Source organism: Bubalus kerabau, chromosome 5 (genome assembly GCF_029407905.1).
Source record: "Bubalus kerabau isolate K-KA32 ecotype Philippines breed swamp buffalo chromosome 5, PCC_UOA_SB_1v2, whole genome shotgun sequence".
In the NCBI taxonomy this organism is placed as follows: domain Eukaryota; kingdom Metazoa; phylum Chordata; class Mammalia; order Artiodactyla; family Bovidae; genus Bubalus; species Bubalus kerabau.
Window position 1 is genome coordinate 131,073,831 of NC_073628.1, and position 18,193 is coordinate 131,092,023.

At 40.5% G+C, this 18,193-nt stretch overlaps 1 protein-coding gene across 2 annotated transcripts in view; it reads right to left on the reverse strand.

The window, feature by feature from the left end:
* ASPM (assembly factor for spindle microtubules) overlaps window positions 1-18,193 on the reverse strand; it is a 61,099-nt gene that overhangs the window by 26,802 nt on the left and 16,104 nt on the right. For both annotated transcript variants that reach the window (XR_008715124.1, XM_055583134.1), the window contains exons 5-16: window positions 17,490-17,636; window positions 15,262-15,507; window positions 14,917-14,984; window positions 12,152-12,293; window positions 10,457-10,587; window positions 9,503-9,678; window positions 6,619-6,764; window positions 6,445-6,530; window positions 5,792-6,013; window positions 3,771-3,978; window positions 3,524-3,666; window positions 3,282-3,410 (exon numbers count right to left, since the gene is read on the reverse strand). Coding sequence is in view for 1 of the 2 variants with exons in the window: in XM_055583134.1 (XP_055439109.1) it covers window positions 3,282-3,410; window positions 3,524-3,666; window positions 3,771-3,978; window positions 5,792-6,013; window positions 6,445-6,530; window positions 6,619-6,764; window positions 9,503-9,678; window positions 10,457-10,587; window positions 12,152-12,293; window positions 14,917-14,984; window positions 15,262-15,507; window positions 17,490-17,636 (1,844 nt within the window). In the remaining variant the exon portion in view is untranslated. The remainder of the gene's footprint in view (window positions 1-3,281; window positions 3,411-3,523; window positions 3,667-3,770; window positions 3,979-5,791; window positions 6,014-6,444; window positions 6,531-6,618; window positions 6,765-9,502; window positions 9,679-10,456; window positions 10,588-12,151; window positions 12,294-14,916; window positions 14,985-15,261; window positions 15,508-17,489; window positions 17,637-18,193) is intronic.

Here is an 18,193-nt window from a genome sequence, read left to right on the forward strand (position 1 = left end):
ATCCCCTAGAGGAGGAAATGGCAACCCCCTCCAGTATTCTAGCCTGGGAAATCCCATGGACAGAGGAGCCTGGTGGGCTACAGTCAATGGGGTCACAAGCGTCAGAGACAACTGAGCAACTAAGCAACAACAACAGTTTCTCAGATTATGGTGGAATGAATTCATGCTTGATTTTTGGGAAACAGTTTGCCAACAAAGGGCTATATAGTCAAAGCTATAGTCATGTTCACATATGAGAGTTGGACTATAAAGAAGGCTGAGCTCCAAAGAATTGATGCTTTCAAATTGTGGTGCTGAAGAAGACTCTTGAGAGTCTCTTGGTCAGCAAGCAGATCAAACCAGTCAATCCTAAAGGAAATCAATCCTGAATATTAATTGGAAGGACTGATGCTGAGCCAAAGATCCAATACTTTGGCTATGTGATGCGAAGAACTGACTCATTAGAAAAGACCCTGATACTAGGAAAGACGGAGGGCAGGAGGAGAAGGGGACAACAGAAACAGAAGATGAGACAGGTGGATGGCATCATCAACTCAGTAGACATGAGTCTGAGCAAACTCTGGGACATAGCTGAAGGACAGGGAAGTCTAACATGCTGCAGTCCATGGGGTTGCAAAGAGTCAGACATGACTGAGTGACTGAATAACAAAGTAGGAGAAAAAAAAAAGGAAAAAGAGACTCAAATAAACAAAATGCTTTACAGTATAAGGAAGTATTATTTTTTGCTTTTAATTGGATGTACTGTGTTTATTTATTATTAATGTGTATTTACTTATTTGGCCGCACCTCACAGCATGTGGGATCTTAGTTCCCTGACCAGGGATTAAACCCACACCTCCTGTATTGGAAGCTAGGAGTTTTAACTGCTGGACCACCAGGGAAGTCCTAGAAGTATTGTTTTGCTGCAATTTGAAGAAAGGAATTCCCAAAAAAGAAAAAAAGAAGCAAAAATCCTCTCTTACTACTAGAATACACTGTGGCTTTAAGTATAGAGGCTCAAGAGGACAGAGCTCGGGGCTGTGACAAGTGGTGTCAGGACTGCCTGCGGTGTCGGTGTCCAAAGAGGAGCTGGCTGCCTCGGGAGTTCCAGAGGCCAGCACCCTGCACATCTCTACTTCTAACAATGAATTTCAGTGAATAGTAACAGGTTAAATGCCAGGTATCAGGCACCATTCTAAACACTGCGAGAATGAGCGATCCAACCTCACAACAACCTTGAGAACAGATGAACCGGCCCTACCCCCATGCTGCTGCTGCTAAGTCAATTCAGTTGTGTCCGACTCTGTGTGATCCCACAGACGGCAGCCCACCAGGTTCCCCCATCCCTGGGATTCTCCAGGCAAGAACACTGGAGTGGGTTGCCATTTCCTTCTCCAATGCAGGAAAGGGAAAAGTGAAAGTGAAGTCACTCAGTCGTGTCCGACTCTTAGCAATCCCATGGACTGCAGCCTACCAGGCTCCTCTGTCCACAGGATTTTCCAGGCAAGAGTACTGGAGTGGGGTGCCATTGCCTTCTCCCCCCATGGCTGTGAGGAAACCCGGGCAGGGAGGTCAAGTAGACACCTGGTCCCCCAGGGGTCAGCCAGCCAGGATTTGATATAGGCAGTCTGGCTTCAGAGTTTGTGCTCCTAATCACTTTGCTACTCTGTAAGGCTAGACTTATTACTTCACTTCACTTGAATTAGATACGGGAATATAAATTATTCCTCTGGTGGAGAGGAACAACGTACAGGCTGTCTGACGGCCCTTTGTGCTGCTGCGTGAGACAGTGAGCAATGCGAGGGCAGGCTCGGCACAGAGATCAGCTGTAGGTGCTGACTGGTATTTAACTACAACTGGAAACCATGCAGCATGAGAACACAGATAGGGAAGGGATCAAATTGCTATTCTAAGTCTGGCCACCACATGTGAAGAGCCCACTCATTGGAAAAGACCCTGATGCTGGGAAAGATTGAGGGCAGGAGGAGAAGGGGACGACAGAGGATGAGATGGTTGGATGGCATCCCCGACTCAATGGACATGAGTTTGAGCAAGCTCCGGGAGATACTGACGGACAGGGAGGCCTGGAGTGCTGCAGTTCATGGGGTCACAAAGAGTTGGACAGGACTAAGCCACTAAACAATGACAACAACCCAGGTCTGAAATGGTGCAAGAGAATAAATGGTATGAATCGCCAAAATTTAGCTACTTTACAGGTTCGAAGAACTTTATCATAAATACATTGTAATTCAGAACTAAAGTGCAATCTTGGGTGAAATATATTTCTGAAATACCTGCTAAGATTTATTAAACATGAATGCTTTTTTTACTTTCTCCGAATAAATACAGCATTATTAGTGAAAAGAGTAGAGGATTAAAATCGTTTATTCAGTTTGACCAAGGAGATCATTTCTAATATTGTGAAAAATGACATTTTTTCCAAACTCAAGAAAACACTTATTTTACGTTAATGCAAAATTCGTGCTATCAGGGACACAGAGGGACAACCCTTATCCCTGAGCTTGGGTCCTAAATGTTCTGAGAAGTTAAGCGATGGAAACCAAAATGCCACTTTTAAACTAACAAACGATAGCCTGGAAGACAGTTTCATGGCAGACAAAATGAGTGTGGCAAATCGAACTGCAGAGTCTGGCAGGGGACACCCAGGCCAGAGAGGCACTGGTTGGGGGCAAGCCTCCCAGAGCACAGCGCGAAAAAGGAAAGGAAAGCTCCTGTTTCCCGGAGGCACATCAGAGTTCAAGAGGAAGAAGGGAAGAGATGAGTCAGACAACGCCAGTTTACTTTTCACAAATTCACAACGTGCGTTAAGTTATTCCATGTCCCCTGGAACAGAGTGAAAAGGAGGACAAAGCCTGGAAAAAATACCCAACGAAGGAAACACTGGAGATTAGGGAGAAATATGCATCCCCTACTCGAAACACACACAATCATGAAAATTACCTTGGTAATTTCCTACATCAGTAAAATGTAAAAACGATATCAAGAATCATTCAGCTGACATTTTATGAACAATTTACATTACAGTATTTCATTACTGACTGGGCTTCCCAGGTGGCTCAGTGGCAAAGAAGCCACCTGCCAATGTAGGAGATACGAGAGATGTGAGTTGGAACCTGGGTGGGGAAGATCCCCTGGAGAAGGGAATAGCAACCCACTCCAGTATTTCTGCTTGGGAAATCCCATGGACAAAGGAGCCTGGTGGGCTATAGTCCATTGGGGTCTCAAAGAGCTGGACATGACTGGGTGGCTGGGCACACACACACTTCATTTTTGAGGAGTACCTGATGGTGTTTTAGATCTTTTTTTAGCTTATATTGTCTCCAAGTTGTTTGTATAAGTCGAGCGGCTCTCGTTTCTTTACGAAGATCCAAAAGCCTCGCACAAAGAAATGACAAATAGGTAATCACCACCTAAGAGAGAACATAAAAGATGAAGACAGAAGTTTCTGAGACAGCATGAGACTTCCTATGATCTGAGACTCTGATTACTCAGAGTTATTACTGTTCAGGAACTTTTACTTTACCTTCTCATCAGGGATTGTGTTTGACATATCTGAGTGATGGATCATGGCAGGTATTCCACCAAGGTCTCTAGCTGCAGACCTAACCAACTGAAAATTTTTCTTTTCATTTTCTAGGAGTTCTTTGTATAGTTCTGAAGTATTTTCTGCAATGCAAGTAAAACAGAGAGATCAGATTATACTGTGAGGGCCAGAAATCAGACAGGCCAGTGAAAACACTGGAGAAGTAAATTAACTGAAAGGGACTAACCCTGATCAGGTGATTTAAGAGAGAAATTCAGAAAACTTCCATCCGATTCAGATGATGAATTCAGCACGACGGAACCAGTGTGCGTGCACTCCACGGTCTGGGTGGTTCGCTGACATATGGCATCAAAAGGAACATAGCAAGGGTGGTAGTGGTGGATCAGGTAACACAGCACCCGGCCGTCCGAGAAAGACACTGTGAAGTTCTCCACCTGGTGAGACATGTTGGGAAAAGAATGGACTGTATCTAGGTAAGAATACAGGCACTGGTGGCTTGACAGTCCATATTTCCTTTCAATAGCTAGGACTGGCATGCTGATTTATGGTAGCACCTAGTGTAATACCACTTGTATGCTCCGGTGTGTCTGACTCTTTGTGAACACAGGGACTGTAGCCTGTCAGGTTCCTATGTCCATGGAATTTCCCAGGCAAGAATACTGGAGTGGGTTTGCCATCACCTTCTCCTGGGGATCTTCTCGACCCAGGGATCAAATCCTCGTCTCCTGCATTGGCAGGCAGATTCTTTACCACTGAGCCACCTGGGAAGTTATACTGTATACTACCACATTCATGGCCAAATTCTCACCTCTAAAATATTATATTATTGTGCTGGGTTGGGGAGTGTTCATCAAAAAATTCATGTCCTTCCCAGACTCTCAGGATGTGATCTTGTTTGGACATAGGGTCATTGCAGATTTAACCAGTTAAGATGGGACCACACTGGAGTAAGATGAGGTTTTAATCTGATGTGACTGGTGCCCTTATGAGAAAGGGAGAGAGACACAGAGACAAGACACATAGGGAGAATGCCGTGTGAAGACAGGCAGTGACTGGAGGGCTGTGTCTATGGACCTAGGAAAGCCAAGGGACTGGAGTCATGAGAAAGGCATGGGACGCAGGACTGCAGCACCAGGGTCTTTGGGGCTCTCTAGTACTTACTGAAAACACAGATGATCATATATCTGACAGTTTTTCTGTTTTACATTCCTTATGGGATATGTTATTCATGTGCATCAGGACCATTTATTTTCATGTATTTATACTTAAACATACATTTCATATAGCAATGGAGGATCAATCTAACAAATCATTATAAAAGACACAACTCAGACTATTTCCTCCCTCTCTACCCAATGGGGCAAAGTCCTCTAATGTCCCTTTGTGCATGGTGGGTTTGTTTGCATTCACCTTTGTAATAAGAGTTTCCCTGGTGGCTCAGACAGTAAAGAGTCTGTCTACAGTGTGGGAGACTCGGGTTGATCCCTTGGTCAGGAAGATCCCCTGGAGAAGGAAATGGCAACCCACTCCAGTGTTCTTTCCCAGAAAATCCCATGGAAAAAGAGCCTGGAGGGCTCCAGTCGATGGGGTTGCCGACTCAACTGAGTGACTTCACTTTGTAATAAGGGTATGATCCTTTGGCGCCCCAGTTCTATGCAAGCAATTCCTTTTAAGACTACCAACTAGGGTATTTTTTCCCTAGTAAGACATAAAATAATCATTCATTACACAATTGGTGACAGATTTGATGAAATTAGGTATGTGACGGCACCCTTACTCATTAGAGGAAAAGTTTGCTTGTACATATTAACCGAGGGAATACAGGTATACATGTAACTGACTCGCTTTGCTTAATGGCAGAAATAAACACACTGTAAAGCTATTATACTACAATAAGAAAAAAAAGAAAAAAATTCATCATCATTATTATTATAATTTTTAATTGGTATTAACACATTGTATTGTTTATAATATAAATTATATTAGCATCTGTATTATATAATAAATCTATACGATAAGATGTATCATTATAGTTATATAATTGTTATATTTATATGTTAATTATTATATATTAATATATACACATATAAAATACATCATATAAAAATATCTATATAAATAATCTATATAGTAATAAAATTCTACTACCTTATATGACATTAAAGAAATTATTTCATGCACTGTTTATTTGATTTTAACCAAAATTTGCTTAAAGAAATTAGGCTAAAACAAAAACACAGAACTTACTTTTTTATTATAGAAGCCACAGACCGCATTTACCCAATCCATCAGTAGCTTTACGCTTTCACTGTATTGTTCAAAGGGACCGCTATGCCTTTCATCTCTTTTTTTACTGATAACAGCATCAGGACGGCATGACAGTGCAGACATCATTTTCTTCATACTCTGTGTGTTCTTTAAAAAGTCAATTTCTTCCTTTAACTGATCCAAATTAAGGGAAATATCCACCTGGAATATAAAAAGAGGATAAATACCATATTTTTCATACATTATTTTTGGCCCACAAAAGTTCAAGTCTGCTACTATCAATATTTTTTTAAGGCAAACACAGTCTACAAGGAAGTCATGGAACGTTTAAGTGCTTGAGTGCATGGGATCTGTGTTCACCTAAGTCAGGGATCTGATCTCGTCTGTGTCTGATCAGTGAGGAACGCTTAGCTCTAGTCTCCTCCCCTATAAAGAAATGACAAGAGCAACCTACTGGGGGCCTTGTGAGGATTAGACTGGAGTGTACATAAAGCCATTAGCACAGTTCCTAGGACAGAATAAGTCTCACAAGTAACAGCTACTACTGCTAGTCTTTATTTGACACAAAAGACTTTTATAAGTCAATACTGAAAACTGACAAAAAGTACAAAAATGCACCAAATGTACAATACCTGAAAAGCCAATGCGATCTTCCAGAGCAATGCCAGGGTTTTCTCTCTGTGTCTGTCCACAATATCCTTAGACAGGATTGCATTTCCTGCAAATGGAAAAGAGTCCGTTAGCACAAAGTACGTACAACTTGATTTTCAGTGAGAAGAAAACTTTTATCGTTACTTGGTTTTTACCATGCTCATCATTCAGCTGAATTCCTCGTGATTTAAGAATTTCAAGAACGATGTCAACATTGTGCATCTTTTGAAGACGACTTATTGCAGGAATTCTGAGTTTCTTTGAGAGATTCCAGTTTTGCGTGAGAAGTTCCATAGTTCGCCTAACAGTGAAGGGATTGCCACATGAAATTGTTAAGATAAAAACATGCAGGAAAAACTAACTTCATTTAAATAATCACCCATATCAATCTTCCAGAGTTAAAGGGTTTTAGGTTAGAAAGATCTCAAAACTGTTACTCCATAGTTAAGTAAATAGAGTTATTTCTCATTTAAGCCTGGGGGTTAAGGTCTATGAACAGAATGTAAGAATGGGAAATAAGATGCACACACACAAATGCACACAGAAACAGAAGAACAAGGCTCTTTAGGGAAAAGAAAGGAAAACGGACACTGACTGACGGACTCCAGTGTTCTACACATCAGGTAAGCGCTTTCTTTTCTTATTTTAGTCCTTTTCTTATTTTGTCCATGGCAAATCCCACAGTCGGGCAATTATTATCCCATATCTGGCAGATGAAGAAACCAAAGCCCAGAAAAGTAAAATAAATTTCCCGTGATCTTACAACTAGTAATGACAAGACTAAGATCAGAACTAAACCCCACTGTTACAGTTTCTGATGAAGCCTTTGTCTTATATTTATACCAGGTAAAGCAAAAATGTTTGAGTGCCTACCTTAAAAAATCATTTACACCACAATTTAAATTCAAACTCCTAATATCATCTAGTGTTTTACACTAGACAAAAATCACTGTTTTCACAGAAAGATCGAGCCCAACTAACGACTGTATCTGGTTAAAATTTGGCAGACTTGTTTACAGAACCATAATTTCTAAAGGTTAGGAAGCAATGTAAGATAGGTGTAGGCCAACCACTCAATCAACGTCTGAAGCATTCCTGCAACACTAGACTGACCAACTGACCGTCACCTACAGCATCAGTGGATTAACCGTTCCCAAGTGACCGCAAATGACCTCCGAGACCTATGCTCGTTTTGGGGACACTGAAGAAAACAGAAGCTTGTCAAGCAAGATTGAGTCTCCTAACTAGTGAGAGTTTCTGAAAATGACAAAGCATCAACACCCAACATTGGGAAGTCTTTAGTAATGCCTATAAAAGAACAAAAACTTTCTTTCATCATAAAAAAATTACACTGAACAGGAAGCCAATCACTGCTCCTCCCAGACAGAGGAAAAAGTTTCAAATCATGAATTGCTAGTGCCCAGAAAACAGATGTGCTGGTTTGGATTTATGGAATGAACAAATTAAAATTAAATATAAAAATAGTATGGAGAACATTCTCAGCAAATGCTCCAGCCTATATAGAAATTACTCAAGAGAGGAAGTTACAGTAAAGTTCAAGACTATTACTTTGTCATGAGAATATATGATCGGAAAAGAAAAGAAGGTTCATGGAAATTTAATTTAGAAGGCAACGAGAGACATGTGTGCTATTATTGTTTGCTTATTTGTTTAGCTGTGCTGGGTCTTCTCTGCTCCAAGGTATGTAGGATCTCAGTTCCCCGACCAGGGATCAAACCTGCATCTTTTGCACTGCAAGGCAAATTCTTAACCACTAAACTACCAAAGAAAGTCCCATGTATCCTATTTGTGAAGAACTGGGGATTCACAAAGATACAGTGATAACTTCCTCACAAATGTCAGACATAATATAAATTAGAGAGTTTCTTAGAAACAAGACGGATGCCTTCAAGTCACATATTGTAAAGAAGCCACCCGACGTACAGTGTAAAGGCCGCTCCTTCCAAGCAGACAGTGGTCACTCACTGCTGTCACATCAAAGCCAACGCCTAGGACTCTAGCGTGTCAGTGAGGAAACGTGTGCGACACGAAGCTGGATGTCGGGAGCTGATGCCCACTGCCACTGCCGGGTAAAACCTGGGTAAACCACGCCCTGTCTTCATCTCACTTCTCCTCACGTGTTGTTGTTGTCGTGTCTGACTCTTTGTGACCTCATGGACTGCAGCACACCAGGATTCCCTGTCCTTCACCATCTCCTGGAGTTTGCTCAAACTCAAGTCCATATAGTTGGTGATGCCATCCAACCATCTCATTCTCTGTGCCCTCAATCTTTCCCAGCATCAGGGTCTTTTCCAGTGAGTCAGCTCTTTGCATCAGGTGGCCAAAGTATTGGAACTTTGGTTTTAGCATCAGTCCTTCCAATGAGTATTCAGGGTTGATTTCCTTTAGGATGGACTGCTTTGATCTCCTTGCTGTCCAAAGGACTCTCAAGAGTCTTCTCCAGCACCAAAATCTGAAAGCACCAGTTCTTCAGTGCTCAGCCTTCTTTATAGTCCAAACCTCACATCCACACATGACTATTGGAAAATCCATAGCTTTGACTATATGGACATTTGCTGGCAAACTGATGTCTCTGCTTTTTAATACACTAAGTTTGTCACAGCTTTCCTTCCAAGGGGCAAGTGTCTTTTAATTTCAGAGCTGCATCCTTACATGTGCAACATGGTTAAAACAACTAAAACTGGTCTCAAATGATGTAGAAGTCATGAAATCACTGCAGATAAAGTGCTAAGTCTTATAGTTTAATTAGCCCCATGCTTTCCCCAACTCCTATTCTGGGGCATCAGTGGTTCGTACTCAGACCTCATCACCTGCCAGCAGGGAAAAATGTGGATAGGGGACAAGGTTTCTTGGCCTAAAATTCACACTATTTTCCTGAACTTACCCCAACTTTTTTAAACCCTAGATTTATCCCATTACATAAAGGAGCAAGAGGGATTGTGTATGTTAGAAAAAAGTGTCTTCCAGAAAATTTTAGTCTATTCTAGGGAGAGACATAATTCCATTTCTTATACTCACACGAGACGCACCCCACACTGCAAGTCTACAGCAAGATTCTTAACAGCAAAATCAAATTCATCGAAAGGCATCTGGACGTGGGTCACAGGAAATCCTAGTAAGCTCAGGTGACGGGAAAGGTCACCTTCACCACCTAGGAAATCTCGTGAAAAAGCCAGAAGGATTTCTTTACTGGACTATGGAGAAACAAACAGAAGGTATTATAATCCAGTATCATCATTCTGTTTACAATAAAAACAAATTCTTCACATCATTCTGTGCATATAGAAATAAAGTAAAATTAACAGTAGTATAAAAAGACAGTTTCATATGGTGAAAATGGAAACCTCATATATTTCCAATATTTCCAATTTAAGACTTTTTAAGAAAGGGCTCATAAATAATAATACACTCTAAAAATTAGAATTTGATAGCATACTAAATTAGGAAAGAAATTTTCTCCCAAATTAATTCCTCAGAAGCACAGTTACATTCATTCTCAGAGCAAAGCTAGGATGATGCACTGGTGAAATGTCAACCAACAAGCTGGGCAGGGTTAGAGCTACTGGGCAGGCATTCCTGCTCTACTCCAGAGTTCTGTTCTTTGGGAAAATCACTTTTTCTGAGGAGAAAATATACAATAAAAACAGACAAAATTTTATATGTGAAATATAAAATATAAGATAAAAACTATTGGGCTCCCTTGTGGCTCTGCTGATAAAGAATCCGCCTGCAATGCAGGAGACCTGCATTAGATCCCTGGGTTGGGAAGGTCCCCTGGAGAAGGGAAAAGCTACCCACTCCAGTATTCTAGCCTGGAGAATTCCATGGACTGTATATATATATTGTCTATGGGGTTGCAAAGAGTCAGACTGGTGTTCTTTGGGAAAATCACTTTTTCTGAGGAGAAAATACACAATAAAAACAGACAAAAGTCTTATATGTGAAATAAAATATATAAGATGAAAACCATACCTTGAACTCTGCATCTTTACAGAAGAGACAAGGATCATGATCAATAAGTCTAGAGATTTTAGCATAATCAAGGAAACAAATCAACAATAATAGCTTTTTCAATGTAAACTTAGACAGAGCTTCTTCATGACCTGAAATAAAGTACAAAAAGGCATAGCACATTCATCTATGTAAGACAAGTTTGGTTTTCTTTTCTTGGTGGGGGGTTTCTGAAATATTTTTCTGTATTTAGTTATTCTGCTATGCTTTTGGTCTATATATTCCTGCTAAGGATTCTTGAGATGTGTCCTATACTTTAAAGTCAAATTATCTTGGAATTCTTTGTAAGGCTATAAAATTCCTTATTTTACCTTTTTTTTTTTTCTGTGTGTGTTTTTTTTTTTTTTTTTGGCGGGGGGAACGTAAATTGGTGCATCAACTATGGAAAACAGTATGGAGATGACTCAAAAAACTACAAAGAGAACTACCAAGTAATCCAGCAATTACACTGCTGAGTATATATTCAGAGAAAATGAAAACACTAAGTCAAAAAGATACATACACCGCAATGTTCATAGCAGCATTATTTACAATACCCAAGATGTGGAAGCAACCTAAGTGTCCATTGACAGAAGAATGGATAAAGAAGATGTGGTGTATACATATGTATATGTGTATGTATGTACATGTGTGGAACAGAATACTACTCGGCCATAAGAAAGAATGAAATTTTGCCATTTGCAGCAACATGAATGGACCTGAAGGGCATTATGCTTACAGAAATAAGTCAGAGAGAGAAAGACAAATACTGCATGGTATCACTTATATGTGGAATGTAAAAAATAAAGCAAACTAGTGAATATGACAAAAAAGAAACAGACTTGCAGATACAGAAAACAAACTAGCGGTTACCAGAGAGGAGAGGAACGGTGGGGGCAAGACAGAGGAGGAGATTAAGAAGTACAAATCACAATAAAATAAATAATAGCTTATTTGATAATAGCTTATCAAATAAATTAGCTACAAGGACATATTGTACAACACAGGGAATATAGCCAATAGTTTATAAAAGCTATAAATGGAGGATAGCCTTTCAAAATTATGAATCATTATGCTGAAGAGCTGAAACTTACATAACATTGTAAATCAACTATACCTCAATTAAAAAAAAAAACAAGTTTTATGTAAAAGTAGGATAGTTATAATCTGCTAGAACAAACCAGCAGTAGTAAGCACAGGAGCACACTGCGTGTCTTTCTTAGGCTTTCCATGTACAGACTCATTTAAGGCTCACGACGGCTCTATGGGGCGGGTACTATTTAACGTTTCCAGTTCATGGAAGAAACTGGGGCACAGACACAGCAAGAGACTGGGTTAGCTTCACAGGACAACTACGTCATGAGCACCGCAGGCACCGACCTAGGGGCTAAGAATACTAAAACAGCAAGTGGCAGCCTAAGACAGACGTGACCTCCACAGGGCGTGAGGCCTGCTTGTGAGGTGGAGAGGAGAGACAGCAGGCACAAATAGCGATAGGGCTATAGCCGTGGGGGAAAGATGGGGAATGGCGCAGGTCGTAGGAGGAGACGGCAGTGGAGAGAGGGGCCTTTTACACCAGTTTCTCTGGAAGGTGAAGTCAGAACAGAGACAGGAATGAGGACGGGATGCCCTCTGCACACAGCATGGGGAGCACACGACGGAGGCAGAGCCACCCACCATCTCTGTACAGGTGAGGGACACTCGGGTGCCTGTACTCGGCTGCGATGTCAGGATTCCAAAGCAGGCGGTTCAGAATGAACATCGCCAGCCCCGTGACGTCACTGTTGTCTTCCAGAGGCACCAGTTCTCCGTATATCGTCTGAAAAGAAATCCAAGCCCAAGTCAGGGCTGTGTGCTCTCTTCGGGGCACAGGGAAGCAGAGGGGAGGGACAGATGACTATGGTCTAGGAACTGGCGAGGTTCTGATTCCTCTGGGAGAGATGAGGATGTTCGCCAGGCCTCTTTGGGCTGAACATGTAATGTTTTGTGCAATTTTTAGTGCACTCTTCTTCACAGTGAAGAAGAGAAGAAAGTTCAGGACTAAGATAAGTTCAGGACTAAGATAAGTTCTTAAAAATTATATGACAAGTGATATTTATATTGCAATTTTTTCTTTTAAGAACTACCAAATGTAGGCCTCTTGTTCAAATTTAATGATAACTGTCCTGCTAGTGGGCTTCCTAGGTGGCACTAGTGGTAAAGAACCCACCTGCCAAGGAAGGAGACATGGGAGACTTAGGTTCGATCCCTCAGTCAGGAAGATCCCCTGGAGGAGGGCATGGCAACCCACTCCAGTATTCTTGCCTGCAGAATCCCATGGACAGAGGAGCCTGGCGGGCTACAGTCCATAGGGTCGCAAGGAGTCGGACAAGACTGAAGCAACTTAGCACACATGAACGCACGTCCTGCAAGTGTATCATGAAGGTACAACAGACACCTAAATAATTCTAAATGCTTTAGTAGTTAACAAATGGAAAACCATCTGTAAATCATCTAAAACAATAACTTGAGATGTTCAATCTGTATATAATCAAAGATTAAAATATGTCATTAATTTAACATCAATGTGATTGTTAATGATTTTTAAAGAATTAGAAAAAACTAAAAACATCAAATTGTATTTTATAACTTTACATCCATAAAACTAGAGAAAAGCATAAAAAATACTAATATCTGCCAAAATAGAGACATTTTGTCTTTATTTACTTTACTTTTTTGGCATGTGATGCTTTCTTAAGATCCTCAAAGGTCATGCCTCCTAACAGAATTCTAAGGTGTGATGGTAGAATGTTTTGTTTATAATTACTCATTCCTCCCTTCCCTTTAGAAGTTCCCTTTCCCACCAAATGGCCTAGATTTGCTGTATGTATTGTGAAAGAAGAAATATTTCTGCCGCATCTGTGTCTGGACAGGTAGTGCACTGTGGGCAGAACTATGGATGAGGTGATGCACACTGCCTCTAGGAGGAAGCTTCAAAGGGCACTGCATGTTCTAACTCTCCTACGTGTTACCTCTGCCACCAAAGAGCTATGCCCCAAATAGACAGGTCCTATTTTACCATCTGTGCCACCAGGGAAGCCCTAGACAGGTTCTACTTTAGCTGAGCTTCTGGAACACTTTGATATCTAAAGCATAGCCAGTTGATATGTAATTTTCTGATTAACTTTTCATTGAAAGAAATGAGAAGTTGATTTTCAAATCAGTTGAAATAAGAATTAAAGTAAGAAATCTTAACAAGTTTTAACAAGTCTAGTTGGGTGACCATAATGGGATTATCATTCATTCTCTCAACAGCTCAATTTTCTGATAAACAGACAGATTATTGTAAAGATTCCTCTTTAGTACAAAAGATTTTTCTATTCAAAAACTTAGAAAAAATTGAATAATGGGATATCCCACATTATAAAGGTAAAAAGCCTAAACAAGATACAAGAGTTCACCAGTAAAAGACTAAAGGAAATGGAAACACTGAGGGCTGGAATAAAAGAATATTTTTAACACTCAACTCCTAGTGGCTTTCTAATTCAGTTAGTTTTATCATTCTAAATATTATTGAACCATACACCATGTGAAAAACTCAAATTCTGATGTTTTCATGAGTAGTGTTCCATCTAAATGTTTCTGGTGACTTCAGACTGGTGTGGATTCCAGTCCTGGCCCTTCACTGGCATTCGGCAGGTCACTTACCATCTCAGCTTCTGTTCTGTCAGTGAAGTTGGGATAACAATAAATACCTCACTGGATTTTATGGAGATCTAAATTAGAAAATGTATTTAATGTGTTTTAAACAGCCTAGTATTGTCATTCAGAGAAGGCAATGGCACCCCACTCCAGTACTCTTGCCTGGAAAATCCCATGGATGGAGGACCCTGGTAGGCTGCAATCCACGGGGTCACTAAGAGTTGGACAAGACTGAGCGACTTCCCTTTCACTTTTCACTTTCATGCATTGGAGAAGGAAATGGCAACCCACTCCAGTGTTCTTGCCTGGAGAATCCCAGGGAAGGGGGAGCCTGGTGGGCTTCCGTCTATGGGGTTGCACAGAGTCGGACACGACTGAAGTGATCAGTGACTAAGTCACTTCAGTAGCAGCAGTATTGTCATTGGTAAATGCTCAGAAAGGAGTTAACTATACTTGATATTACATCTGGTACCAAATTTTATATATATAAGAAACTAACGGGAAAACTGCTATGTAACAAAATGACAGTAATACAGAATGACAGAGTCTATTAACCTATTGAGCGTTTATGAAGGGACCTTAAATTTCATACTGGGAGATTAAGCAACCAAATAATTTGATAACTGAAACCATCATTTTATTAAAGAATCTTCTAAAAGTATATATATATATATATATATATATCAAAATATGTATATATATATATATCAAATATATATATATCAAAGTATCTTTTTTCAAAAACTGAATGGTGTACTTACCTCTAGGCCGATTCGTAGCCACAAAGGATTATATGACAATAGCCAATTCAGGACTTTCTGCCGTTCTCCTGAAACGCATATGAAACGCAAGTAAGCTCAGACTACTAATCAAATATGAGACAGTGAATACAATTTCATGGAGAGAAATCAGAGACCAAAAAGGAACATCATATATATGAAATATGTTAAAGTATACTTCCACTCTTTTATATATGTACATGATCTTGTTTAAGTTTGCGAAATTTTAGGTAGCAAAGTGAAACCATGTATATATTTGACTCTGAAAAAAAAATTTCTAGAGTGTTTTTAAAGAATTAATCTCAGAGATTTCTATAATCTTCTTACCCACATCTTTCCAGAGGTGCCTGTCTTTCCGAACAATTAGCCGCCGAGCTTCGATTTCAATTTCAAGCTTTTTCACAGCCTTAACCATTTTTTCAGAAGTAAATAAGCGGCACGCGGCACGGCGCAACCTGTTCAACCTGCACCGCGCGGTATAAGCTCTGAGAGACACCTCGTCCTTGGTAGGCGCTTTCGGGACACTTACTTTACGTTGACTCTCTACTCCCAGAAGAAGAGTGGAAGCATTTACTGGGTCAAAATGAAAAAAAGGACAGTTCTGGTTAAACAATACGTGCATACACTTTAAAATCTAGCAATAAGTGCAGGTGAAGACAGGATCTATTCCCTGTGCCTTCCAGCCTGCTGCTCTCCTTCCCACCTCAAAGTGAAGGTGGCATCCTTCACTCAGAAGCTTCAGCTATCCTATGGTCACAACCAGTTGACTGTACCTGCAAACTGTATCCCAAATCTAACCCTTTCTTATAACCACTGTCATCCAGGTTCCAACATGATCTCCTCTAACCCAGACTCATGAGAGAGCCTCCTAGCTGGCCTCTCTGCTTCCATACACTTTATCAAAAGATAAGCTCCTAAAGGATGGGATTTGTTGGGAGGGAGTATAAGAGGGTGGGGACATACATATATCCATGGCTGATTCATGCTGGTGTATGACAGAAACCAACACAATACTAAAAGCAATTATCTTTCCATTTTAAAAATAAATTTAAAAAGAATAATAATAATAAAGTAATGGAAAATATCCAAAAGGTAAAAAGTCAATATGCTTGAATACATTAAAAAAAAAGTTATATTTCTCTATTCCAAAGAGAAATAGAAATAATATTTTAAAATAAATTAATAAAGGTTAAAAAAAGAATGTGATTTGTTAAAGTCAAATTTTGAAATGCAATTTGAATTTTCATAGAGCACATCTTCTCTCAAGGAAAGAACTAAAAATCATGTTTTGTTTACTTTTGGAGAAAAAGAAAAGTACCTAATCAAAGGTAGAATTCCTATATACACTTCTCTAACAAATGCAGACCAGTGTCTGCTGGAACACTACAGCAAGAGGGAAATCGTCCCCCTTAAAGTCAGCCTGTGTGATGCCTGGGCAAGTTAAGTATTTTAAAGGGGTTTTCCTTATCTGGAGTTGAACTGATCTCTGTAACTTCTATGGGAGAGTACCACAAGTGAATCTTCCTTGTCTCAGGAGAAAACCCTTTAAATATTTGAAGAACACCATGTTTCCATCACATTCCATACTTTGAGTTTTTCTGTTTTCCAGAACTACAGTGAAATATTTTAAAAATTTCTCATATCCACTGGTTTTTAGACCTCTCATCATTATATACTTGGCCACAAACATCTTAAACAGGGTCCAGTAGAGACAATATCCCTAACAGGCCATACAAGACAAAATGACCCACCAGGACATTCCACTTTATTGATGCAGCTAAGACTGGACTGGGTTTCTAGGCAGCCATATCTCTGTTAAGGCAGACTGAATCTGTCTTACAATAAAACCCATTCACTGGAAAGGCTGGAAATCACACTGGCTGATGAGCAAAAAAAAGTTCAGTACTTATAGCACAAAACTGTCTCACCTGCACAATAATGAGCATTCGTGTTAATGACCTAGTGTGCTGTGCCACTAACTACACTATGATCAGATCAGATCAGGCGCTCAGTCGTGTCCGACTCTTTGCAACCCCATGAATCGCAGCACGCCAGGCCTCCCTGTCCATCACCAACTCCCGGAGTTCACTGAGACTCACGTCCATCGAGTCAGTGATGCCATCCAGCCATCTCATCCTCTGTCGTCCCCTTCTCGTCTTGCCCCCAATCCCTCCCAGCATCAGTCTTTTCCAATGAGTCAACTCTTCGCATGAGGTGGCTAAAGTACTACACTATGATACACTTGTGAAAGTGAAAGTGAAGTCACTTCAGGAGTGTTCGACTCTTTGTGACCCTACGTAGCCTGCGAGGCTCCTCTGTCCATGGGATTTTCCAGGCAAGAATACTGGAGTGGGCTGCCATTTCCTTCTCCAGGGGACCTTCTTGACCCAGGGATTGAACCTAGGTCTCCCACATTATGGGCAGACTCTTTACCATCTGGGCGACCAGGGAAGCCCAATAAATCTGTACAACTAAAGAATGGAAAAATCATGTTAAAAATGACCCGTTAAAACAAAGAAAGTATTATCCAATTTAAACATTAACTTCATGTTTACCTTCAGAAATATTTGTTTTTACAGTGAAGTTGTCAGGAGTTAATATAAAATTTAGCCACCAAGTGAAGCCCTGTTCCTGCTTCTCCTTCCAGCGTTCATCATAAAATATGTTTTTTGCAGCAAACGGCATTGGATGTCTAGGTATACCTAGGAATACAGTTAGGTTAAGGCATAAAAATTTTTCCTTTAAATTATTATACAATCTATAGCAATAGACTATCGTCAGCAAGATCACCTTTAAGACACTGAACGATGTTTACTTTTCTACTTCCTGCTGGAAGTAGTTGAAAGCATTTGGGGTGTGCTGTGCCATGCTCAGTCACTCAGTCATGTCTGACTCTTTGTGACCCCGCATACTGTCACCCGCCAGGCTCCTCTGTCCACAGAATTCTCCAGGCAAGAATACTGGAGTGGGTTGCCCTCCTCCAGGAGATCTTCCCAACCCAGGGATCAAACCCAGGTCTCCTGCATTGCAGGTGGATTCTTTACCATTTGGGTCACCAGGGAAGCCCAAGAATACCAGACAGTTAGCCTATCCCTTCTCCAGGGAATCTTCCTGACCCAGGAATCGAACTGGGGTCTCCTGCATTGTAGGCAGATTCGCTACCAGCTGAGCTACTAAGGAAGCCCATTTTGGAGTATAAAATGTAGTAAAAGTAAGAGAGAAAAAGTAAGGCAGTACCTCCTAGTTATTTAAAAATCCC